The sequence below is a fragment of the Pelobates fuscus genome, chromosome 6, assembly GCF_036172605.1.
Source record: "Pelobates fuscus isolate aPelFus1 chromosome 6, aPelFus1.pri, whole genome shotgun sequence".
Taxonomy (NCBI): domain Eukaryota; kingdom Metazoa; phylum Chordata; class Amphibia; order Anura; family Pelobatidae; genus Pelobates; species Pelobates fuscus.
This window is the reverse complement of record NC_086322.1, coordinates 20,289,252-20,316,631: the sequence shown is the minus strand read 5'-3', so window position 1 is coordinate 20,316,631 and position 27,380 is coordinate 20,289,252. Positions and strand designations below refer to the sequence as shown.

The window sequence follows — 27,380 nt, the reverse complement described above, 5'->3', positions numbered from 1 at the left end:
AGGTAACTTTTTCTTTGGTTTTTACTTTTTTCCCTTACTGTATATGCTGACGATACTCAGATTTACCCCTCTCTGGAATGCGTCACAAATTGCCTCTCTTATCTCTAACTTGATGCCACGTTTTCTAAAAATGAACACCTCATCTTTCCGCCCTCACATAGTCCTCCATAAATCTCCCTGCAAGTCAATGGGACACCTATTACCCCAGCCTCTCAAGGTTGCTGCTTAGGTGTCACTTTTGACTCAGGTTTAACCTTTTCTCCTCACATGCAGTCTGTCTCCAAATCTTAAAATATTGCCCACATTCATCCCTTTTCTAATGCAAAATACAACTACAGCACGTAATCATGCACTCATCATTTTTCGACTTGATTATTATAACTCACTACTCATTGGCCTTTCACATACCCACACTGCCCCTCTTCCGTCTGTAATGAATGTTACAACCAGGCTCATCTTCCTGACTCACCGCTACTCCCAACCTTCATGTGTAAGATTTTTCAAGGCCTGCCTCAATCCTTTGATATTTGCTTCCTTGTGTCATGAGACTCTCCCCTCGCCTCTAGTCCTGCACGAAATCATTGAAAACTTACCTCTTTAGGAAGGCTCCTGGGTGTTTCTTCGCTCATATCACTGCCCTCGTCTCCATAGCACAGCCCACTCTCCCTGCAGCCACTGTTTGCTTCTTCCACATACTACTCTTACTAGCTTATTTCGACACAGGCATCTTATCCAACAATCCTTACCCCTCTAATTTGCTGCCCATGCCTAGTGCAGTATATGATAACTTACCTGCCTGAATACCCTTGTTCAGTAATTTGCTGCTCCTCTTGTGTGTCAGAGCTGAGCTTGTCTCCCAGCAGCTGCTTGATGAGGACTCCGAATCAGTCATCTTAAAAACAAAGATGACACATTTTAAAAAACTGCCTGTTCCTGATCTGACAGACAGCAGCAAAGCACCAACCAACTGCAAAGGACTGAACCCACAGAAAGTTTGTATATTATATATATTGCAAAAGATACATGCTTCATACTTAATTGTGGTAAATGTGCACACTCCCTTTATATCATTGCTTCTGATCATCCTATTGAGTGACAATATTAATATGTAATCTAGCACAGGGTATATAATCATGGATTTATATGTTCGGAAGGTAAAGGGGCATTGTTACTGCCTTATCTCCATTAAAGTGGATATTGTGTCTACAGTTCCCTGCCACATCCTTCCATTCAGCTTTAAACTATGTTTAATTTTTATCTGTGCTGTTTGGGCTAATGAGTGGCTGCCAGTGTCAGCTGACTGCATTTAGCCTATCACAGCGCTCATTGCAAGTGTGTAATCTCTGCCTTAGCAATAAGCTCCAGTAGAGGTCAGGCTATGGGTGGCCAGGGAACCTTAATTAGAGTTAAACTGCTCAAAAATGATTTAAAACTGATTAGATGGGCAGTGCCAGTGGACTCCAGGCACAATTACCAATGACATGAAACCATTGTAGAGCCTTGAGTGCCCCTTTAATTAGGAAAAATATACAGAACTTACAAATACAGCCATCAAGAGCTAAATACAACGGTTCTAAAATCATATATGCTGTTAGAAGTCAACTACTTATCATCTCACTAGCTTTCTCAGCACTGGAGGGTTAAACTTTAACTGGCAAAAATGATGATACTATGGAGAAAACTAAATTCCGTGCTTGACCAAATTTGAGAATATATCAAACGGTTTAACAAACAATAAATAGCAGTGGCAGTTTATAGCGTGCTGATACACAAATATCTGGCACCTGATTTGGACACTGTACCCATTACATAATACACAACTTTGGTACTTGTACCTTAATGGGGATTTTCTGAAATTCATTCCTCTCTCCCGTGGCCAAAGACTGCCTGCCTGCTTTCCTTGGTCTGTTTTCAGTGCGTTGTTTCTGAACGTTGATAGTGTCATATAGTTTAGAGAGTCTGGAAGATGGGCGGACTCGTTCTGGACCAAAAGCATGGATGAGTCGCACTGTATCGATGGTCGATATGGAACCACTTGCCGCTGTTTCAGTTGTAGCTTCACTGTCAGTTTGTACAGCAATTTCTACTTCTGAGCTTCTGACCTCAGGAGTAACATCTGAGCCAACGGATCCTTCACTAAATCGGTCTCCATAATGTCTTTGATGCAATGTCCTCCTCAGTGGGTGTGCAAAGATTTCTGTTTCATCCACACTGGAGCTTTCTTGTCTTTCTGCAACCTTCTTTTGGTACACCCTTTCTCTTGTTTTGTTTTCCAGTGTTACACCATTCTCTTTTCTGGTTCCCTTCTGCATACGATAATCTTTTTCAGACACCAGTGACTGGGAAGGAGAGCTCTGAAGAAGTCTTGCTAGTCGATCCAGACGATCCACCAACGATAATTCTTTGTTACTGGACTCGGAGAGCTGGCTCTTCCTACGATCTGTGAAACGTGCCCAAAGATCATCCAAGCTCTCGGTGGAAGCTGTACTTTGGGTTAAGACTGACCCATTTTTCTGCAATCTTTTGTGAACATCACATGCCAGAGATCTAGAAAAGCTGGTGTTGGCATTTCTCGTACCTTTCTCCTTTCTATGACTCTCATGGAGATCGGATTTTTGGAATTCAGTTGGTTTGTGGTTCAGATCAGTCTGGATCTGCTCATTTCTTCTAGTGACACCAGCGGTATGAAGACTCACATAGTTCGAATTTGTCTTTGTTTGTTCCCATTGAGACCTCTCATCATCAGTTTTGTGGATAAGTGTTACATTATCCATGCTATCATCAAATTCAGGCTTTAAGGGGAGGAACTGCTTGTCTTCCCGGTAATAAGATTGGCCAGTCTTTTCTCTCAAATTATCCGGTCTATTTCTAGAATATTGTCGAGAGCCTCTTTGATGGAGTGAGTCCACAGATAGTTCAATGAAGGAACCATAGTGATGCTCTGGATCAGATTGTAAAGTGCGCTTTTCCGCTACCACTGACGGAGAATGGAGTTTTGTAGGTAATTTCAAGCCATTTATAAATCCTTAAAAGAAAAACCACACACATGAAAAGTTGGCAAAATGTTTGCTTCAACTACGTAAATATTTATTTAACTTTGCACAAAAAATTAATTGTTGTGGACTATACATTGCAATGTATAATAGTAAAATAGTCAAGCTATAACTATAGCGAGGGTTTAGTTTATTACAATCGGGTGTTTAGTGAATAAACTCTGGGATGTCCACAAGTACTACAATCCTCTGTTTCTCTGCAAGCTTTTACAAGTGGCAAACTCTTTCCACATAGTAAGTACCTGCTCCCAGAAAACGAATCAATCAAAGTTTTGCCCAATTTTATTTTTTGCACCACACTATTTATTTTTCTTGTGCAATATTCACAGATACTGACAAATTGACAAGATATTAGATGATAGCTGTCTGTGTGCATGTTACCTTATTTGCTGACACCCATTATAAGAGTAGAGATTGTAGCTGTATTAGTCCAGAGTGTTGCAGATGTAAAATAACAGAAGAAAATCGTATCTTGTAATACCTTTTTTATTGGACTAAAGGAATTTTGTAATGACAAGCTTCCAGGAGAACCTCCGTTTCTCAAGGCTAAAGCATTTCTTAACAATGCATGTTGTATGGTCTATCCTGCGAACTGGAACCATCACAGTATGGTTTTGTGCAGCCAAAAGTGCAAGTGAAAGAAAAAAAACTATAAACAAAATATGCAATTAATGACTTATACATGTAACTGCTGTCTGCCTGGCACAATGTGAAATAAAGCGGATTTTCCTGGGACTTTGCTATATGAATAGTGTTTGTGTACTATTTGTATTAAACATATATCTGTTTCTTCAGCAGAAAGCTGCTTTTTTTCCAGAGAAGAAGTGAAAACCTTTTTTTTTTTAGTTGAAAGCCATATCGATATGCCAGTAATATTTTATCCTTTACTAGTGTAGCTGCCGTAACAGTTATAATAAATAATTAATGGAGGCTCCTGACCTGCAGAAGTTGACTGTCTCCATGCTGTGTCGGGCCCCTTGTTCTTGCTGTATATGCCCTCCTTGTGTTTGGGGATTGAAGCTTCAGTTGTATTTTCACTGATAGAGCCCAGGACTTCAGCTGGAAACTTGGGTGAAACTGCATCGTTGGAGCCTATGGACACAGCCAAACATTAGGTATATCACAAGAAGCTGCACATAGACGAGAGACAAAGTACTGCCAGCAGCTAAATTCAATCACTACAAGGCAGCCGATCACAGGCACTGCCAGCACTCAATACAGCAATACAACCATGACGTAACACAAGACATATAAGTGAACTGGTCTCAGAGTACACCTGTATTACCTGGATGGGAACTCTCTACAGTGCTTGTAGGTGAAACTCTGGAGGCTCCTTCCAGATACGGGACATAGAACAGTTCAGGACTTCCAGCAGGTCTGTATGGCAGGAGCAAAGGTTGATCTGTTTCGGACAGAATAAAGTGAATAAACGTAGAAAAATAATAGCATGCACATAATGTCACATTGCCTGGCACTGCGTGCATTCTGTTCTAAAGCATTGGCTCACTTTTTCTCAAAGCATCTCAACATTCCAGGATTTAGGCATTTACAACTGATGGTCCAAAGCAAATACTGAAAATCCTGGAATGGGTTGGGAACATTTTAATAAAAGAAAAATGTCCAATGCTCAGTCAGTAGATCTGCCAGTGAACAAAACATGGTGGTGCAGGGAGGCTCTCATTGGCTGAGAGAGCTTAGAGTTTACTGACTGCATACATTTGCCAATAAACAGTCTTCTCCCAGCATTAAACCTTGGCTCAAGTTTGTGAGGATTATGTGATACCGGCGATATTATACCTCGTGGATTATTGGTATGTTATTATGGGAAAAGGACATACTTGGCGGTGATACTCTGACAGGCCGCCACAAGCTCCTTGAAGAAGCTTGTGGCTCAAGTGGGGGCAGGGACATGTGCCCTTTCTTAAATGGTTTGGGTACTTACTGCGAGAAGGCACCATAAACACTGCAGAAATTTAAAAACACGTATTTGGGGGACTGTGCCAATAACCAATACAATAAGCGGTAGTGGTTTTAGTGATTAGATTTCCACTTTAACTCGTTAGTGAAACTTTTTATTTTGATTGTTTAGTGTTTAAGGTCCACAGCAATTTTGGCATGCTTGTCGCTGTCCAACCTTAATTTTCTTCTTTCACATTCATTGCACCCACACATACTTAATACTGTTTTTTAATGAACAAATAGATATACGGTACTTCACTTTAAATTAAAGAACTAACTCCTAATATATAATAAAGTAAAATAAAGTATAATAAAGAAACAAAACAGTTTATGGTAATATCTATATCTCCCGTATACGATGCCCCCTACATATAGTTTAGCCAAGTTTTGTAAAGATAGCTACTAATAAACATAGAAAATGGAATGTGAGATTTTGGAGCATATAAAGCACCTCACAGAATCTAATGAATCCATTAATGTAAAACATGGAAAAGAGGCACTCCAGGTTATCTCATATAGTACTTAACAGCCTTATTGTGAGGCCATGCTTGTTGCATTAATGGCACATGGTATGGTATATTACAAAGATTAAGGGTTTTGGGTTAGGGGGCATTTCCTGACTCTAAATAACCTCCAAATACTAAATATACGAATACCAACACTAACCAAAACAAACTGCTGTTATAGGGATGACATGAGTGGACAGCTCTCCCTTTACTTGTGTGCTCTGCACTGTTCACTCACTGCAAGGGATTAATTCCCTCTCAGCTGCTAAGAATTATGACAAGCTGTCGCAGTAAGATTTAAAGCACTTTGACAGCCTGATCACATACTGTTGTCACCCTTGCGATGTGTGATTGGCTGCAGAGGGACCCTATTGGGGTATTTAGACACTGCAGTTCTCCATTCTCTTAAAGGGATAACCCAATGACAACATTAGTCCATGGCTGTATTTGGAGGTTCAATGGCAGTTTAAAGGTCTGTGTGAATGTATCAGTCTGTGTTGGTCTCTAGACCTAGTCCTGCAGGTTCCATGCTGTCCTCGGACACTAAATGTGTGACTTGCAATGGCAGCTTGGGAAGTCATGCAGTCCTTAAAGGGTTAATACAACCTTATGGCTATGTGGCCATAAATATAAAAAAAGCTTACTTTCTGAATATGTGCCAATATTAATTAATATTGAAGCCTTGATTTAAATGTTCACTTACCAGTTGCCCGCGAAAGCTGAGAAATTTGAGGATAATAAGAAGACTGCCCAGGAGATTCCCGAGTCCTTACATGTGAAACACTAGGTTTTTCTTCCTTCTGGCTGCTGTCAATGAAAATTTCTGCAGAAAAAGTTGTTTTCACAGGACTTTCAGTGGTGATCTGAGTTGTAGCATCTGACAATGGAATGCATTTCCGTGTCACACGTGACGCACTTTCTTGAGTATGTCCTTCACCATCAGTATTTGTAGGAGAATTTAAAAAGTATGATGTGGCAGAAGACTCTGCTCCTTTATGACCAGCGAGGTCTTGAAAGCCTGGCGACACTTTATTCTCTGACATTTCACTTTTCCCTGCGCAGTGCCCATTGTTAGCAAACACACTTACAGTAACTGGCACTACAGGTACAGATTCAATTCGCTCAGGTTTGTCTTGTTTGGGGGATATTTTGACATGGATACAAGAAAGTGCTTTCCTCCCTGGAGAGGTAGTGGGAGGTTCAATTTTTGCACAATTGTTTGGAGAAGACTGGTGTGTTCTATCCATACTCACTTCACCATATTTACATGTGGGATGTGAACTAGGACAGCTCTCAATATTTATGAAATTCTGATCTGCGACACTAGCCCTAGAATACACCTCTTCTGAAATAGTATGACGTGATGGTTCTAGTTCCAACTGATATTTCACAGGTGTGGGTCTGCCAGACTGTCTAACATTTACATTATCCCCAGGATCTTCCCCCTGGTCCAAGGCAGCAGACGGAGAAAGGAAATGCCTGCTTGGGGCATTACTTGTTTCTTGGTGTTCCTCAGAATTAAAGGCAGGAGTCGTATCTAAAATGTCAATTTGCTGAGCTAAATGTGCTTCTGGAGTATTTGGGGGGAAATGAAGGTTAGGCTTGTCCTTTGACATGGATTTGAAATCAGTAGTTTCTGTTCTCATATGTGTGTCGGTCAGAGGAGTTTCACTGGACCTTGCAGACTGTGCCACTTTTGGAAACTGCTCTTGATACTCGCTTTCAGAACCAATGGATGACAAAAGAGGTGAAAACCGCTTGCGGGATGCAAATGTAATGGAAGTTATTGGCTTATTGGAGTCTTCAATTGTTTTGGGTGGAAGAAATGTAATATTTGTGTCAAAGACATTTTTTATGCCAGAGTGTACACTATTAAAATCGTCCATTTCCTTTAGCTGCGCTAAATCTTGTGTCAAATAAGATTGTTCTGAGAATGCAGGTTTAAACCTTTTGATATTCCCCTTACTGTCATACTCTCCACCAATGGCTGCTGGCAAAAATTGTGCAGTGGTTCTCAGGTCACGTGACTGACTAAGGTTTGGTGAAGGTGTAATCTGTAATCTGAATGAGTTGACATCCCTCCATTCTCCACGATGATCATCCCGATAGCCAGTGCGACATGGATTCTGCAAATAAAAGACATTAGCTAAAACAAACTTTAATATATGTTTATTAATGTGTCATTCTTTAATTCACAATAAATAATAAAAAAAGAGAAAAATATATGCTTTTACAGACCAGATTGTTTTATATCACACATTTTACAAGGAAAGAATAAATAAATAAATAGTAAACCACTAACTCTGTGGGTCTCTGGGAAATCGCCCCACTATTGTATTTTGTAAAACACAATGCATGGGACACTTGTAATGTATTTATCAGGATGTAAGACAAAAACACATAGAACAAGATATATTTGTTCACAATTTTGGAATTTTTCAACGTGTTTATTTACTGCAAAAATACACACACACACACACACACAAATATATTACATATACATATATACATACATATACATATATATATATACACACACTTTATTAAACAACATATAGCTCAGTGGTACCTGCTCCACCAGGATCTGTAGAAAGTTGAGGTTTAATACCAGGTAGAGAGGGGAAGTCTACATTGTTCCTGTCTGTTTTCCTTTCCTATTGGATACTTGACAGATGATATCCATAGGCTTTTTAGGTAGTGGAAGATTTTGAATCATGTGGTAAAATTAAAAACAATTTACCAAATATAGCAGAAGGTATAGAAGTGCACAGAGTATTGGGTTATTTATTTTTTATATTCTAAGTGATTGATTGCACGCTCTGTCCTATATCAGGATTTTGTCATTATCATTATGGGAATCGCCTGCAGTAGCTCATTTGCCACTCCATGTGCCCATCGTAGGCTTCAATACACCCTGCTTCCTGGATTACCACGAATCTGCTATAAATACAGACTGACACAGTACCATACAGGCCATACAGGCCATACATACATCCAGTCCCTACAGAACCTTTGACTCAATTATGCTGTATGCCCCATTCCTAAAAACAGTATACATAAAACATACACATTTCAAGCTGTCTCTTTCCTTCTCTCAGGGATCCACATCTGTTAGTTGTTATAGTTTTGGGTTATTGTCTATACAATAAAGAATCACTAGTCTATATCCATGTGAACTCGGTAAACCGTACTCCCCACAAAATTATAGAAGCCATTCCCTGATCACCATTCAGCAGGCAGTTCCTTCACCTTCTACCTCTCACACAATCATCGCTTCTAGACTAGAAACTCTCATGGCCACCCACTTGTTCAACATCAAGGACTATTACGCTAGCTGTGTTTTATTTCTCCTGTATTCAAGGTCCTGCTTTTCTAAACGTAATAACTATAGAGGTTTAAAAAGTAAACCACAATTGTCTATGTGTATATATATATATATATATATGTTTTCCTGAAGGTTTAATAAAAATGTATTTATTTCAGAAACCACAGAGATGTTATATTGTGACAGAAAACACATAAATTCATCTATCAATGAAATAGCTAAAAATAGCACTTCCGGGCTTACAGTGCCAAGGCTAAGAAAATTCCTGTTTTATGTGTGCTTTGTGGCTGAATGTGCCTGAAATAGGACATTGTTATATAGAGCATGTTAGAGAATACCCCATTCAATGCTTACATGCTTAGAAAAATCCATTTAGTTAAGAGACACGGCGTTGGATAAATAATGAAAGCGTCAACTAAACGTCAGTTTATAGAGATGGTTAAAGACCCATCTCGCAAACTTTGTCGCTTTACGCACAAAATGAGTTCATTACCTTGGATGCCTGTCGAATCCGGAAGCTAAACTTTTTTTTATCATGTTAATTAAATTAAACAAATGATATTCCTAAAATAAGAAGCTGTCCTCCAAATGTCTTTGTTGAGTGCACGTCACACAAATCAAGCAGTGTTTTAGCATGCTACTCTGCATAGATCTTCCCATCCCAAACTTTTTGCCAAAATCCTTTGCTGCAGAGTGTGCTTCAGGTAAATATATACTATCTACAGACATGTTGGTGATTCCAATGGCTCAATGAATACATAACATTTTAGCAGAAATATCAAAAGATGTGTGCAGCCAGGATCGTAGGCCATGCAACCCCCCTACTTGCCTGGTTATCTAGTGAGGGGGCACAGATACATTTTGATCTCTCGATAGAAGCTTTTCACCCCTGCCCCCTCACTGACTCCGTTACCTTCTACAACCATAAAGTTTGGTTTATCATCCGCCTACTCCCTCGCTGGCTGCTTTATCCTCGAACCCGTCGCTCCTACACCAGCTATTTTATGTAAACACATTAAGATGACATGAATAACCTCCTTCCCTGACACCACGTTTCATATTTTTGGCAGAGATTTACAGATTAATGGGCATTGACCTCGACATCCCCAATGTTTGCTGATCAAACAACTGTGTGGGAAGATGGGAGGCAAACACAGGCTGCAGCAAAAATAGGACAGAAAGGGCACCTGACACGGAGCTAAGACTCCATTGTCCATTAGCATGGAAAATCTACCAGTGTAGCTGTTTGAGCTCCATTGCGCTCCCTCACATGAACAGTCGGCAATGTGGTTTAGCTAGTCTCTGCTCCTCGTCCAGCCTGCTAAATGACCATTATTCATTATGTTGGACGTTCTATGCAACTTCAGTTTAAATTGAATGCTGGTTGGACAGGGAGTGTGGGGGCAGGAGGGGCACCCAACACAAGATTCAGGGCCGCCACTTATTGTGTGCCTGATAACCCCGCCACCTGCAAATAAGCAGCTTAAATACATCACACAATGGATTCACACAGAGAAAGGCAGAACACAGGTAAAATATCATCAACAGCACAGCACACAAAGCATGCAGGATATGTGATCAGTGCAGGGAAATTTATGAAAATTATTTGTTTAAAGCAGACTTATGTTGCTGATGATTATTATGTTTGTTTAATACATTTTTTATTAATTTTCAAAAAACAGATGGAAAAACTACAGCTTTTTTTTTCTTTTTTTTTAAGGTAGCGATTATCAGCAGTATGCACTTCATGCTTCATGTGGAAAGTGTGAAGAGCAGATAAAATACAGTGTACGAGCAGGAGTAATGAGAGCTCCAAGTCATGTCTTTAACACATAATCTCCCCAGCGAGCGATGCGGGACGCTGCTGTGTCTGGAGTGGCTATATAGCGCATGTGATGTAGAAATGTTCATTATCAGCAACATCTTTACAAAAACTGCCAGCAAGAGTCTGAAAATAACACTTATTTGCCATTTCTTCACTTGTTTCAGGCAAGAGTAGGGGATTTTCATGTATTTAACTAAAAGTATATCATGCCTACATGTTCCCCAAAGGAATAGTTTAATTAATTTTAAAATCTTATGTATCCAAGGAGTTTCACTGTGCTTTTTATTGGTTCCTACTGCCCAGGATTCCAGCTGAGAATGCCAAGAACCTACTCAAGCATGGATCCCACTCCATGGCTATTCTTAGGACAATAAAGTCCTGCGATATGACCTGCCTGGACTTGTGTACACGAAGAACATGCCAACAGCTCAACACAATAACTCACCTTTACTTAGCCTTTGGCAGATCGCTGCGATGGAACAATTATAAAACGGTTTATTAAAACATTTATTGGTCAAGTAAAACATACACAAACATACACAAATAACAACAGACCTGAATAACAAGAACAACAGACCTTATTTGCTCAGCTACATTGCCCAATAAAGACATTTTGAGACATAATTAAAGTGAAAGCCAACAAATTTACTGGTCCTGGAAAAAATGTACTGGATAGAGATACAGTTTCACATAAGCAGTGCGTTCAGAGGTAAAATCAGAGGATTTATCTGGCAGAAGAAAAAAATTCTGAACATGCGGTCCGAATGTGTTATACAGGCAGATTCGTTCCATATTAACGGTCTGACAAAATGTATACACAGAGTACCTACCAAATGGAATGGGATGGAGTTTAAACCAGATAGCTCAATTAATTGGTAACAAAGTACCATTTCATTCCAGTGAATTCACTCTAAACATGCTGAAAATGACCCGATATCAAATAAATAAATACAAATAATTGTGTTAACATACAGTATTTCAGAGGGGCAAACACGTTAAGGTGCTTACAGTGACCCTTGCTGTAGTTAAAGTGGCAATTGTTCTAAATTCCTCTTTATGTTAATTTAACCCAATAAGAACCAAGGCTCTTTTGAGATGCAACGTGTTTGTGACCAAAGCCTTTTTGGCACTTTTGCCATGAGTTTATTTTACTACCCTTTCTGTTTAAGTGCGCCCGTACATTTATTCTGTAAAGGAGAAATATTGCTTTCTTTTTATACCCTAGATGTTTACATTAAATTTGAATAAAATATGTTGAAAAAATGGTGAAAAAATCCCCAAACAAAACAAACATTTTTTCCAAGTTTTACATTCAGTAATTTCTAAGTGCAGCTAAAGAAAATGAACGCAAAATAGATAAGTCATTGTTAAATCTTAAAATTAAGATTGTTAAAATTTCAATAAATTTTTTAGAAGTTATTAAACAAATAATGCAAAGAGTGAATTATGCTCCCCATGTACACTGAATACGCAATATATCACAAAGATCCATGGTGTACTCAATGTAAAATATAGAGGTTTACTCACTCCTCCTCTGTTCCAGCGCCACTTTGTGGGTGTTACTCCGCCCCACCTGCACTCTGATTTGCCCTGCTCTGGATTTATCCCCACGGAGGGCACATTTCTCCAGTGATGTCAGCACTCTGGCTTCGTTGCCACATCACTCCGTTCCTCTACTTCCCTAGCCGGCACTAGAGGCACTGGCTAGGGAGTTTCCATTACAACCATAGTGCATGCGCTAGGTGACTGTTTTACTGTTTTTTTTTTTTTTAGTATACATTAGGTGATTTCGCCCCTTCAAGTAATTCTCACTTGATCTCCTCAATTTGCACGGAGTAACGCCACCTCACTCCTTGCAGGCACTGGCTACGGAGTTTCCAGAACAGCCACAGCACATGTGCTGTTGATGTTATGAGCGGAGAGCAGAACTGCTAGCACAATGCTCAATTTAATGAGAATTGGGGCACAATAGGTCCCCTTTAAATATTTTATCAAAAAGTTTAGACAAAATATTTCATTTTCAGATACTGCAGGGGTGGGGAAAGACAATAAAAGCCTAGAAGCAAGTTTTATTGTACTGCAGCTGAGTGCAATGAATTTAAAGATCTATGTGCAGCACTCACTTAGAGAGCTGCACATAGTTTATCTGTTATCATTTGGCCTACATGAAACCCCTAGTAGGTGGAATACAAGCACAATGAAGAGCACAAGATGGCACACAACATGCCATTAGAAGGGCAATAAAGATAGTATAGAATACATTGATTAGATTGAATTACTGGGTATAATATAAGGAATGTTCCAAGCACCACAACCACTGCAGCATACCAAAGAGGTTCAGCTTGAGCAGGGAGACCGTGCAGCGAAGGACAAAAAGGTGAGTTAAATACATTATTTAACCCTGCTGCCTGTTCTCAGTATTCTCTTGCGCCCCATTTTTTGCTCTCCACTGGCATCGGGGTCCAAGTCACCTCATCAGTGACTAGGGCACTAAAGCATTATGAATACACATTTTTTTGTCCTAATGCTATAGTGTTCCTTTAAGCCAATATCGATAGATCCCAAAGTCCCTCAACCTTAATAATTCTTTATATTATTAAGTTTCCTCTAACTGTTCGTAACTCCTAAACCTAAGAAATCAATATACCCTTGCAGAGCATTTAGGAAAACAATGACATCACAGTGTGAAGTAACATGGTATTGCCAAAATTTAGCTTTTACTGCAATGGTTCTAATGGACAGCAGTGAACCGGTCTGGCTCTATATGAATCAAACAGGTTAGTTCACAGGAAGCTGGATGAACAATCACAGTTTGCAAACTCCATTGCTATGGTACATTGGTATCAAATTAGCCAGTGATATGTGTGTGGGGGTTTTCATCTAAAACTGCTAGCTCCAAGCAGTCTAGGACAGTAAAAAGAAAAACCAACACACAGGCACACAATCCAACCCAACGTGTCTTGTAGCAAAGGGTACATGCCCATTGTTCAAATTATGTGCCAATATTGCCAGCTGCTGTAACCCATTTGTGAACTGGCTTTTAGACATAAGATGGTGCAGGGTGGTAAACGGTCTCTCCTTTAAACTCTTGGTGAGAGCTCATTTGCACTCAGTCATTAAATATTGTATCTCTTACATTTTAGCTTAACATACTGACCGTAAGGGCTCCAGCATAATGAGGAGTCTACTCATCAACTACAATCACAGGTTTGTGATATATTTTAGAAGCAACAAAACAATTAGTAAAACTATCCATGTGTATTCTGAAGATGAAAGCAGGCACTTTGTTTTGTAGTATACACACGTAGTGATGTATCCATCGTGAGGCAAACAAGGCATTTGCCTTGGGCGGCACTTTGCAGGGGGTGGCAAAAAAAGCGGCCCCCAAACGCCCAGGCAGATCCCTTGTTTGCCTCGTGTCCTGGGGGGCTCAAGAGCTGCCCACTTTTGAGCCCCCCCGAGGCGGGGGTGGCGAGCAGCGAGGGAGCATGCTCACCTGAGCTCTTCCTGGTCAGTTCCCCCACGCGGCTTAATGAAGCCGGGAGCCGGAATATTACGTCACTCCGGCTCTCGGCATCACTAAGCGGCGCGCGAGGGAGCTGAGCAGGAAAATCAGAGCTCTTTCGCCACCTATTCAGTCTGTCCGCTCCCTACCTGCCGTGAGAGTGTATGTCTGTCAGTCAAAGTGCGGCCTTGATCGGAAGGGGTGAGGGCAATTTAAATTAGAGGGGGTGCCCGAGCACCATCCTGCTTAGGGCAGCATAAATCCAAAATACAGCACTGTACACACCTTTTCAAGATGTACGGCAGGTGATTTTGTCCCTTCAAGTAATTCTCGCTTGATCTCTTCAATTCGCCTTCGATCTTCTTCATTAAGGTCAGTGTCTGCGAGCACAGGTTGACTAGTCAACTTCAGCTTCAAGGAACCTGTTAACAACATGCAGTTACTGCAAACATAGTCCATAATCCAATAGACAATTAACAATACTCTGTCAATCAATGTTAGATAATATTACCTTCCAATCAATGTAAATTGGAATAACCTGCAAAGTACTCTGCCAATCAATGTAACAAGGTGTTAACCACAAAGTACTCAATAAAACTGCATAATCTCTAAACTACTTTGGTAAACAGCACATCTTTGTATTTGTGAAAAATACACTGCGAATTAACAGAGCATGGAAAGTGACAATCAATATGAGACAATCATTGTTATTGTATTGTATAGAATGTACTCTACCAATCACTATTACCTGGAAAACATTTTTACAATCAGTAAAAGATTCTGGGTTGTTTGGCAATAATTTCCTTTAAAGGGTCACTCCAGTTTCCAATACAACTTTAGCTTACTGAAAAGCTTTATGTGTGAAGAGTGTGTCCTCTTTTTGCAAAAAAGTGCAGCTTTCAGTAGAAATTGACACATTTATAAATTAATCTGGTTACACATCCTTGGTTTTCAAGCAGACAACAGGCAGTGTTACTTCCTGGTTTTGTTTTCTCAAGGCAGCTGACCTCAAGAGGCAGCAATTGTTTAGAGCACCTGTCTTACAAAGACTTCTCATTGAGCTGCAATGGGAAGTCTGTGATTGGACAGCCACAGAAAATCTGAGCGGGGTTAGAAGGGGAGAGCTTGCAAAGGCACCAGACGAGATCTGCAGGTTTGGGAAGCTGATTTTAGATATATCTCCAATGATAAAATACATAATTAAATGCATGCAAGTTTTTATTTGAGGTGTGACTTTTATTTATTTTGTAATTGGGCAGTGGAGTGTCCCTTTAACATATTTTGTATTCGAGACAAATACATTATTACATTTGAATTGCAATGCCAGCATCTGCAATAAGTAATCATATTCATCTATTTTAAAGGAAACTACAGGATTTGTTCATGAAAAGCAAACAGCAGGCCACAACATAAACAATGCCGATGTTAGTATGAATTGGCACACTTACTTCGTGCTCTCCTGTCCTCTTCTCCACCCTGAACAACTTGGGTCAATGGAGCATTACTTTTTAAGAGACTCGTAACTCGTGCAGCAAGAGAATCGGCACTGCTGTCATCACTTTCTGGAACTTCTTGTCTTCCTGTTAAGTATTCAAAACCAGTCTTGGTCAAGGTTTGCTCCAAACCTCCGACTGCATTGGCAACATTATTCAATAACTCTTCATTGTAACCAGCTTCCTGAGACGATGCTCTAGGGCTGCCCTTGTCGTGGCTTGTTTCGTTCGTCTGTTGGTCATCATATATTGTCACAGCCTCTATTGCTTCATTAAATCCTTCCGGTTCAGACCTGCCGAGGTCCCTCTGTATGGTAACTGGAACTCCCGGCTGCTTGTGGTTCTCCACAAATTCCTCTAAATGAGAGACATGTTTTCCAGGTTCTTTACGGATTGAAGAAGTATCCCAGTTTAAATCTGCTCTCCCTTTCAATACCGAGCTGTCACTTTCCATACTACTGTTTAATGAACCATCCCATGACATCTCCTTCACCAGACGATCGAGTGAACTTGTTGATATGTTATGTAGACCGTCTGATTTAAGCGAATCATCAAAATTTAGCCTCACTGTAGGTGACAGACCATAAACATCTTTTAAGGGGGGGAAAGTGGCACCAGACTGACCAAGGCCAACAATATCTGCTTCTGATAATAGTTTACGGATTTCTTTAAGGGTTTTGGACCCAACGAAGGAATCATTTGTGGAATCCATAGCTTGCCTTGGTTCTGAGAACTCAGGTACTGATGTGACACCAAACTGGTTTTCATCTAAAGAATTATTCCCCTTATTCAAGAAGAAGTCTCCAGATTCAAACTGCTCAATCAATGTTTTAACATATTTTAGCTCTGATCCACAACCTTCACCTGGCTCAGGTGGTACTTCTGGCAGTACAGACTGCGTTGTGTGAACTACATTGATTTCCTGCTCGTGGGACACAATCTCTGAAGCATTTTCATTACTTTTTTCTATGGGAGGAAGCTGTGAGCTGGATGTAGCTGGGTGTGAACTCACATCATACTGACTAATTGGTCTGTCACCAGCAGATTTCAAGCTGAATGAAGGCGATAATTCTGTGGGAAATAGGGATTCTTGTTCAGCATCAGATCCCATGGGTATAGAGACACTTGTGGTCGATGCTGTTGAATAAATGCTTGATTGAGAGATGTTTACAGCACTCTGGGAGCCTCCTATAATAATTAAATACAAACACAACCTCAATTTGCGTCATACATCCCAACAAGGTTAAACCAGCATTAGATACTTCATCTTAGAAGTGCATTTATTCACATAAGACAGTTTGCATCGAATGTTATTTTTTTTATTTAAATAGAGGAATGGAGATATACCATTTAACATACACCTGAGTGTGCTTTGTTATATTTCAGCTTTCTCTCCCTACACTATATAGCCAGACTGCACAAAGAAGAACTTTGTGAACAAATCTCCTAGTGGGTTAAACAGCAGTCTTCCAAGCTTGATTCCTCATCAGGCACCTGAGAGTGATAATTTGTGACAGAGTGCAGCTATCATGAGGATAACATGTATTCTAACAAGATAGAATGAGAGCAAGCAAATGCCTATTTAAAGCACCAGGACACAATATCTCAATAGTCTCTAAAATCTCCATAATTCTCAATAACAACACATTACATTTGAACACGTTTAGTGTAAAATAGTTAAACAATCTAGATCACCTTCTGACAGCCGCATGCTTTTACTAGGGGTAGCTGTAGATCCTTTAATTGTTCTAAATTCAGATGGTGAAAACTCTGGTTCTCTTATTGGTCCTTTTGGAGCAAAAGGTGTTAAAATTGTAGTTGGAGACTGATCAATGCCAAGGTTGCGAAGATAAGTCTGTGGGAAAAATATATATATAATTAAGCAATCTTCAGAAAAATATTAGCAAGAATTATTCTAGTAAATCAAATCATTGGGGGAGACATCACATAATGCACTCAAATCCCATATACTAAGCTGGTTCAGGTGACTATAGTGTCCCATTAAGAATTTTATTTTTTTGACTCCTACATTTTTTTGCTGGCTCCTAGATTCTAAGCAAATTTGTCAAGCCCTGTAATACACATACATTAGAATAATAATCCACCCCAAAATGTTTACTGAATCATCCACCCTAAAAGTCTGCAACCTTGCATGTGTTAGAGTAGGATAAGAGGAGTATTTAGAAGGGTCCACAGAAATCATCTACCAAAAAAAAAAAAAGACAATAAATTGTTACTTACAGGTATTCTTTCTTCAATGTTGATCTCTTTCTTATCTATTGATTGTGTAGGTGACCAATAAGGTACAAAGTTATCCACTTCTAAACTGGTTAGAGAGTGCATTGAAGCAGCCGTTGCAGAATCCATTGAAAGTTGGTTGATGGGTTCACTAGAATGAGAAGCACTACTAATAGTGAAGTCATTGTCAAGAGACACATCACTGAATTGACCGATTGTCAGGTTACTAGAGCCAGGATGAATGTTATGTGCCTCCTCATCAACATCCAGTCTAGTGCTCAGCCGTGCCCCACTCGTACTAGTCACTGTGTGTTTGTGGCCTTCAGAAAGCGTATTCTCCTGCAGATTTTGCAGTTCGTGCTTCACCGTATCATTATCCACCTCTGTGCTACTTGCTAAAGAGTCCATACTCTGTATTTCTCCAGCCTTGGTCAAGTTTTCACTATTTTGAGTAGCACTGGATCTGTCTATTTCATCCCTTTCTTTTGCAGGTTGAATAGCTGCATCTGTCTGTTTAATTGTGGTGCTCTCTATACCCACAGTGATCACGGAATTGTAAGACTGAGACCTGGCTAGGTGTGAACTGCTAGAATGTTCTTTTTCAATGATATTCAAGTTGGTCATAGAAGATGGTCCGGCAAAGGAGGCTGAAAGCCCTCTCTTAGGTGAGCTGTTGCTTGTCTGTTTGGACAGAATACGATTTAAAGAATCAGCCACTGCATTGTAGGCCTTTTTTTTAGGGGATATCCCTGTTAAACCACGCAAGACCAAGGCATCAAAAGACTGGTTTATGTTCCAAGCTCCAACTTTCTCTATATAATTTAAGGTTGGCAGAGACTGTATTCTTCGCTTTGGAGGAGAAGACGACCTTTGAGAATCACTGCTTGCAGGGTAACCCTGGCTGCTTTGCACGGACTGTGGTGCTCCACAAGGATCAATGTAACCTGTAGTGGAACTGTTGGAAGGTTCCTCATTTAAAGACATGTGTGACTCTGTAAGTTTGGCTTTTATTTCCATTAACCTACCAGTGAGCTGCTTCCTTGTATTAGTGATTGTCAAAGTACCAGGAGTAGACTGGGAAATAGGATTAGTTAAGCGCTCCATAAATGAAGCCTCCCCTGTGGGGAAGCTGTCAGCAGGTGATATTTCTGTATCTTTGTGGCCACGTTCTATGCTACAATGAGAAGAAATTGTCAGCTCATCCCTAGAAATGCTTGAGGGGCCTTCTAAGACCGTTGTCTCATCTTGGGGTGGCTCTGTCAAAGACTCAGGGTGAATGAATTGTGTTTGAAGGATGTTGTTCTGCTCGTTCATGCTTAGACTTTCACTAATTTTTAATATCTCTTTTTCACGATATCGCTGTTTGATTTCAGAACACAACTGATTTTGAAGGTCGGCTTTAAAAATCTCTGATGACTGCCTTGTGGAGCGTACAGTAATACCAGAGTTATTTAATGGGCCTGATCTATTAAACTCTCCACTTCCCCTCTCATAGTCATCAAAGGATTCTGCATTGAAGAAATCTACTTCACTGGAATCTTTAAAAGACTCTCCTTCCGGCACAGTTGAAATATTCGTCATTTTAGCAGTTTCACTTAGCTTGTAAGGCTCTGAGATATTCTGTGTTTGCAGCTGTGGCATATTAATGTTTTCTGTCTCTTTGCTGGATAATGTCTGGGAAGAAGAACTTCTAGAAGACATTTGACTACTGCCAGAAAGGACAATTTCTTTTTCTAAGAGCTCAATGAGGACAGGTGCAGGAACACTGCTGTCCAAGAAAGAACCATCTCCACAACTAAAAACTTTGTCCAGGTCACCAGGAGACCCCACTTTCATGTTTCTTAAATCAGGGTGATCTGCATCAGCAACATCTTGGGAACCTGGTTCTGCAGATCGTGCACTTTGCGTGTGGCTCTCAAAAAGTGGGTGCTGTGTCAAATCGTGCATGCCACTGGCATCATCATCCAGTGCAGAAATGGGCTGAGCGAGGCTTCCACCAATTAAATCCAGAGACACCTCTTTGCTCGCAAGTGCCACTGCATCACTCATCTGCAGGGAAGGCTGTCCAGGAAATTCAGACATGTCTAGGGTTCCGCTGGAAAAATGAAAAGAAAGAAAAGCCTGTAATTCTGTGCAAAAACACTAACTTTAGTTAGCTTTGTAATATATTTACCTAAATCAATACAAACTTATATCTTGAATAAAAAAGCGCAACTGAATCTATACATCTTGGTCAGCAAAATTTATAGATGACATTTTATTTCTTACAAGGAGCAATCATGCAATATTTACAATTTCTTACCAGTTTCATTACGATTTATCACCCCAACAATATGAATTAGAAAATTACAGTGTATACAAAGTATGAGATACCTCAAAGGAGCAAATTCCATCTCTGTTTGCTGGTACAATGTCTCATCAAAAAACCTTGGTCCCTGAGTGGAGGCGGATGTTAGCAGAGGGAGGCATGGAGACAAAACACTGTCCTGCATTTCTGTTAGAATAAAGGCATAGATATCCCCAGTTACACAACATAGTGAGATAAGGATGGAAAACGATACATATATCACACAAACAAGCTTCCAGTCTGTTCATTTATAGCACCATTAAAAAAATATTATATTAACATAGGTCTAGCGCCTAAATCAGCACTGTACAGGGTTTAACATATAATGGAAATGGTATTTAAAAGGACACCCTGAATACCAGAACCAATACAGCAGGCAGGACTAAAGAGAGGCCATTTGTAGCTAGGTAGGGGGTAAGGCAAAGTGAGTTTGCACAATGGCGCCTAATGAATGAGCATTGATTATAAAAGTTGCTAACCATTCTAATAAGCCATTCTTTTATAGAGACTTTAGGGACCAGACTGTAATAACAAAAATGGCATTCGTCCAAAAATAGCATGTGACTTTTGCTAGAATTACACTATTGAATAAAACCAGTGGAATCACTTCTGCACATCCATGTTATTGGCACCCTTGGCCCACCTAAATTAGGCAGTTCAGAACTCTGTACCAGGCTGCCCACTGCCAATTCTGTGCATTAAAAAAAATCTATTGTCAGCATGCATTGCATGCTGCGGACTTAAAAATCTTCCCTCTTTCACCTCTCTCCTTCCTTAATGGCAGCCCTCCCACCTCTCTATCTCAACCAATATTTTTTGTTTCCCACCTCGCTCCCTCAATTCTCCTCCTCTTGCCAGCTCAGAAAACGCGCATGTGCCCTGATCTGGTTAAATAATGAAATCAAAGGCTTCTTTATGAGCAGGGCTGGCCCAAGACATTGTGCTGCCTGGGTCCAAGGATGAAATGCTGCACATCTCTCCCCCTCCCCCATATCCATTATGTTAGATCATAATAATAAAAACTAAAATGAAACTCAATAATGGGCTTCCAAAAGGAAACTATAGTTGTTATATGTATGATATAGATTTAAAGGCAAGGGTGGTCAAATGTCAGTATGGTGGATCTACGAATCCCATCTTTCTTCGCCAGTCTTATGTTGGCAGAGTCCTGTGCTGCAGTGTGCATAACCTACATTTAGAGTCTCTAAGCTGAAAGTTCCCCATTGAAATGCATTGATTCAATGCATCTCTATATGGAGATGATGATTGTCGCAGCGTGCGTTTTTTCCGCACACGCGCAATAGACTCCTAATGCTTTCCTTTGGTAAAGCATTGGCTTTGGCTAAAATTATCAAAATTTATGATCTCAGCCATGGAGGAGGGGCCAGCAACGGCAAGACCGGCACGGCCTGGGAAAAAAAATGTGTAAAAACACCTTTTCTCATGTGATTGGAGGGGAACCCACACATACTGACAGACAGACACACACTCAATTACTTGACACACACACTCACTGACTGATAGAGACATACTCACTCATTGATTTTACACACTGACAGACATACAGACACACACTCACTGGCAGACACACTTACTCTTACTGACAGACACAGCCACTGACAGACACACTTACTCATTCTTGCAGACACACTCACAAATTAATTTTATGTTGATTTATTTCATTTTTTTAGACCATCAGGCCTCCCTACCTTTAGGAGTCCTCTCCCTGGGGTTTAGTTGCTTTCATGTTCTTCCTGCTCCTCTCTCCATCCTCGCGCTGTTTAGTGATGGGAAGCTGGAATGACATCACATTCCGATGCCCGGCATCATCACAGAGAGCGCGCGAGGTAGCCGAGAGGAGCAAGAAGAACCTCAAAGTTGAGAGAGCTCCCTCGCTGCAAGCCGCCTTCCTCTCCCCCGGCTTGTTATGTATCGGCAGAGTAGGCACCTGCTTTGTGGGGTAAGCAGAATAGGCCTTGCGGAATAGGCGCCGCTCTGGGGGCACCCCTGGGCTTGTGCACTTGCCCCCCCATTAGTTGCGCCCATAAGTGCCGCCTGGGGCCATCTCCCCATCCTGTCCTATGGACGGGCAGGCTCTCTCTATGAAAAGTCTTTGATTGGACCTTGGTGCGGCTTCTGTGATGTCAGATGGGGTGTGCTAAGCAGCGCCAGAAGCTGTACCCGGCACTGGATAATTCCAAAACCTTCAAGCATTCTTTTGGGGGAGGACTCTAGAGAACAATGCCAATAAGGCATTATTTAACAGATTTAAAGAAAGAAAGAAAAAAGTTCAGAGAAACCCTTTCACTTGTTCAAGTGGTACTCTGTTTTCTTTTAGATTTATATTCAAGATCCTACAAATTACATCACAATCCAGTTCAATCAAGGCACACAAACGGATTCCTATTTAAAGGACAGAACTTTTAACGATAAATGACAAAATGAAGGCACCTAGTTACAGGCTACAGTGCTGTTGTTCCCCTTTCCCCCACACTTCACAAATCCATATTCATCACATAAACTATATGGATAAGAAAACGGAATATTAAAAATGCTGGCAAGTGAAATGTTCCTTTTAAACATGCTGTAAGACACAGTTTTGTATTTTATGGATAAACAATTTTAGAAATAACCAACTTTTTACCTTTTACTTTTTTCACAGTAAGAGCAATACGGATGTGGAATTCTCTGCCTGAAGAGGTGCTTTTATCAGAGTCTATACAGATGTTTAAACAGCAATATACAGGGATATCATTTTTTTAATATGTGGGGTAACAGTTTCTCGATGCAAGGAGATATCTGACTGCTACTCTGTGGTGAAGAAGGAATATATTGCTAGCAGGCCCGTCGCTAGCCAACAGGCAAACCAAGCAACTGCTTGGGGCCCTGAGCTGGCCTGGGGCCCCAAGCAGAGCCGGTGCTTCCTATAAGGCTGCAGCCGCCTGAGCGCTCTATAGAGAGCCTCAGGCGGCTGCAGCACTCCTTTCTCGACGAGAAAGTGGCGTACTAAGGGGGGAGCGGCCCGCCCCGGGTGCCACTGTCCAGGGGGGTGCCATGACTTCACGTGTCATGTGTCGCCCCCAGCCCCAATCATCACGCTGCGCTCAGCCTCAGCCGCACCTTTGAGAAGGGGGAGGAGTCTTTGGGACGCAGCGTGATGACGCCGTACGCAGCGCCGCCGTCAATCCGCCTTCACGGATCTTCAGCGCAAGGATCCAGTGGTCGGTCTCGGAGGGAAGGCATCATCAAAACGTGAGTAGTAATTTATGTGTTTTTGTAATTTATGTAATGTTATTTAATTAATTAAAGGGTGTATATTAATTATGGGGGGGTGTATATTAATTATGGGGGGGTGTATATTAAGTATGGGGGTGTATATTAATTATGGGGGGGTGTATATTAATTATGGGGGGTGTATATTAATTATGGGGGTGTATATTAATTATGGAGGGGGGGGGAATTAAGTATGGGGGGTGTATATTAATTATGGGGGGTGTATATTAATTATGGGGGGTTGTATATTAAGTATGGGGGGTGTATATTAATTATGGAGGGGGGGGAAATTAAGTATGGGGGTGCATATTAATTATGGGGGGTGTATATTAATTATGGGGGGTGTATATTAATTATGGGGGGTGTATATATTAATTATGGGGGTGTATATTAATTATGGGGGGTGGATTAATTATGGGGGTGTGTATTAGTTATGGGGTGTATTAATTATGGGGTGTATTAATTATGGGGGTGTATATTAATTATGGGGGTGTATTAATTATGGGGGGTTGTATTAATTATGGGGGGTATATTAATTATGGGGGGGTATATTAATTATGGGGGGGTATATTAATTATGGGGGTGTATATTAATTATGGGGTGTATATTAATTATGGGGGGTGTATATTAATTATGGGGGGTGTATATTAATTATGGGGGGTGTATTAAGTATGGGGGGTGGATTAATTATGGGGGAGTGTATTAATTATGGGGGGGTGGATTAATTATGGGGGGTGGATTAATTATGGGGGGTGGATTAATTATGGGGGGTGGATTAATTATGGGGGGTGGATTAATTATGGGGGGTGGATTAATTATGGGGGGTGGATTAATTATGGGGGAGTGGATTAATTATGGGGGAGTGTATTAATTATGGGGGAGTGTATTAATTATGGGGGAGTGTATTAATTATGGGGGGGTGGATTAATTATGGGGTGGTGGATTAATTATGGGGGGTGGATTAATTATGGGGTGGTGTATATTATGGGGGAGTGGATTAATTATGGGGGGGTGGATTAATTATGGGGGGTGTATATTATGGGGGTGGATTAATTATGGGGTGGTGTATGTTAATTATTGTGGTTCCTGTAGGCTTTGCGTGCGTAAGGTGGGGAGGGCGTGGAGGGGGGGGGGCCTCCATGTCTATTTTGCTTGGGGCCCCCAAATTCCTTCAAACGGCCCTGATTGCTAGATTGTTGCAATATTGGAAGTGCTTCAAATTGTTTTTTTTTGCCTTCTTTTCTATTGACAGCAGATGTGAGAAAAGCTGAACTTGATGGTCACATGTCTCTTTTCAGCTATGCAGCAACTTATGTGTTTGGTCTTACCAACGGTCTTTATATTTCCTGGGGATTCAGGTGCATTACAAAAGAAAAGCTAAGCTAAAAAAAAAAAAAAGGTCAAGAAAGTATGGTAAACATTTTTTTAAATAATAGGGCAGCATAGTTCTACCTTAAAAATATACTTGGTGTGCTTGGAGAAGATGGTGGCACATTAGCAACTAACAGGAACTGCGCCTGGCAGCCTGATCAGCAGTTTTGGCCTCAAATGTCCTGAATCCTGAAACCTGTCAAATTTGTGTTGTGATCGATTTCTGCATGCCCATTTGCACTCCTTGATCAGCATGTAATGAAATAAGCTCATTGCACTCCATTTCCAGCACCTAGTTTGGCTAAGCGGACCGGCACGTAGGCGCCAAGCATGCATGGAGGAAACAGAGACCACAGAGTGCTGCAGACATTGGTAGAAAGCCAGAAGTAGAGCGTTTCCTCTGAACGCAACAACGTTTCCATCACTGCTGGACAGAAAAATGAAGGAGGGAAAGGCAGATACTTGGGAGTTTAAAGTGTGGTTCTGTTTTATAGTAGCCAGAGGTTGAAGCAAGGGCAGGAGTTATAATTGCCAATAGTTACCTGTCCTTCCTGTCTTGAAGCTGCATAGAGCGTTAAAATGTTACAATTATTTTTTGTGGTTGCAATATTTGTGTGCTTGAGCAACATTTCTCACCTTGGTGTTATTGGGAGAGTAGTAGAGTTTGATAGTTTTGCCATAGTATGGCTTAGTTGAAAGAGATTAAATCCCAGAGATTTATAGAAAGAATGCAACTAAATTAGTCTCTTTAAAGGTTGTATTCAAAGAACATAGAGTATCATGGAATTCGCCTTACCAAGCTGTATTGAGTTAGCCGTTCCTTTTTCTGAATGCAAGGTTCCTCCTTCCATCGTTGGGAACTCTGTCTGCTCAGCCGGTGATACTGATTCACAAGATGGCGGTAAAAAGCCACTGACATCCTCCTCTGCTGGGAGATGGTACCAAGACTCCATGCCCTAAATGAAAATAATATTTATTCATCAGAAAACATTATTTCTAATCACCAGCCATTTTATTTTAAGCAACATATTCTGATATTTGAGTCTCTCATGCAGTTGAATTTTACTTCTAATCACATCAACACGTGGTTGTGTACTTGGCATCCTGCATATGTTTAATGTTATATACACTCAACCCTCTACACAGACCCAGAGCTTGCAGCCAACCCTCTACACAGATCCAGAGCTTCTACCCAGCCCCTCCCACCTACACAGATCCAGAGCTTCTACCCAGCCCCTCCCACCTACACAGAGCTTCTACCCAGCCCCTCCCACCTACACAGAGCTTCTACCCAGCCCCTCCCACCTACACAGAGCTTATACCAAACCCCTCAGAACGACACAGAGCTTATACCCAACCCCTCACACCGACACAGAGCTTCTACCCAACCCCTCACACCGACACAGAGCTTCTACCCAACCCCTCACACCGACACAGAGCTTCTACCCAACCCCTCAGAACGACACAGAGCTTCTACCCAACCCCTCAGAACGACACAGAGCTTCTACCCAACCCCTCAGAACGACACAGAGCTTCTACCCAACCCCTCACACCGACACAGAGCTTCTACCCAACCCCTCCCACCGATACAGAGCTTCTACCAAACCCCTCACACCGACACAGAGCTTTTACCCAACCCCTCAGAACGACACAGAGCTTATACCCAACCCCTCAGAACGACACAGAGCTTCTACCCAACCCCTCACACCGACACAGAGCTTCTACCCAACCCCTCACACCGACACAGAGCTTCTACCCAACCCCTCAGAACGACACAGAGCTTCTACCCAACCCCTCAGAACGACACAGAGCTTCTACCCAACCCCTCACACCGACACAGAGCTTCTACCCAACCCCTCCCACCGATACAGAGCTTCTACCCAACCCCTCACACCGACACAGAGCTTGTACATAACCACTCACACTGACACAGAGCTTCTACCCAACCCCTCACATCGACACAGAGCTTTTACCCAACCCCTCACACCGACACAGAGCTTTTACCCAACCCCTCACAGCGACCCAGAGCTTCTAACCAACCGCTTACGGCAACCCAGAGCGTGTACCCAAACCCTCACGGCGACCCACAGCTTGTACCTAACCCCTCACAGCGACCCAGAGCTTGTACCCAACTCCTCACGGCGACCCAGAGATTTCATCTAACCCCTCACGGTGACCTAGAGGTTGTACTCAACTCCTGATGGTTACCCAGAGCTTCTACCCAACTCCTACAGAACTACTGTCCAACCCCACTACAGCCATCCTGAACCTCTAACCAACCCCCTACAACAACCAAGAGCTTCTACCCAACCCCCTGAAGTAGTTATATCCAACTAAACTGCTGTTCAAGGCTTTGGGGGATGACTACTAGTTCATCTATAGTTCGTATTTTTATTATTTAGCTCTATAATCCCAGGCACCAATTTCAACTATTAATATTGGGAGATGGTTGTAGCTTAAAAGCATAAAAACTGAAATTCACAAA

The 27,380-nt window shown here is 41.3% G+C and overlaps 1 protein-coding gene across 1 annotated transcript in view; it reads right to left on the bottom strand.

The window, feature by feature from the left end:
* The window catches only part of ALMS1 (ALMS1 centrosome and basal body associated protein), an 80,687-nt gene that overhangs the window by 17,743 nt on the left and 35,564 nt on the right, over window positions 1-27,380 (bottom strand). Inside the window, exons 3-13 of the mRNA XM_063457546.1 lie at window positions 25,692-25,851; window positions 20,278-20,398; window positions 17,908-19,999; window positions 17,362-17,521; window positions 15,622-16,854; window positions 14,459-14,595; window positions 6,222-7,644; window positions 4,339-4,455; window positions 3,993-4,145; window positions 1,836-3,025; window positions 793-892 (exon numbers count right to left, since the gene is read on the bottom strand). Of these exons, the coding sequence (XP_063313616.1) occupies window positions 793-892; window positions 1,836-3,025; window positions 3,993-4,145; window positions 4,339-4,455; window positions 6,222-7,644; window positions 14,459-14,595; window positions 15,622-16,854; window positions 17,362-17,521; window positions 17,908-19,999; window positions 20,278-20,398; window positions 25,692-25,851 (6,886 nt within the window). The remainder of the gene's footprint in view (window positions 1-792; window positions 893-1,835; window positions 3,026-3,992; window positions 4,146-4,338; window positions 4,456-6,221; window positions 7,645-14,458; window positions 14,596-15,621; window positions 16,855-17,361; window positions 17,522-17,907; window positions 20,000-20,277; window positions 20,399-25,691; window positions 25,852-27,380) is intronic.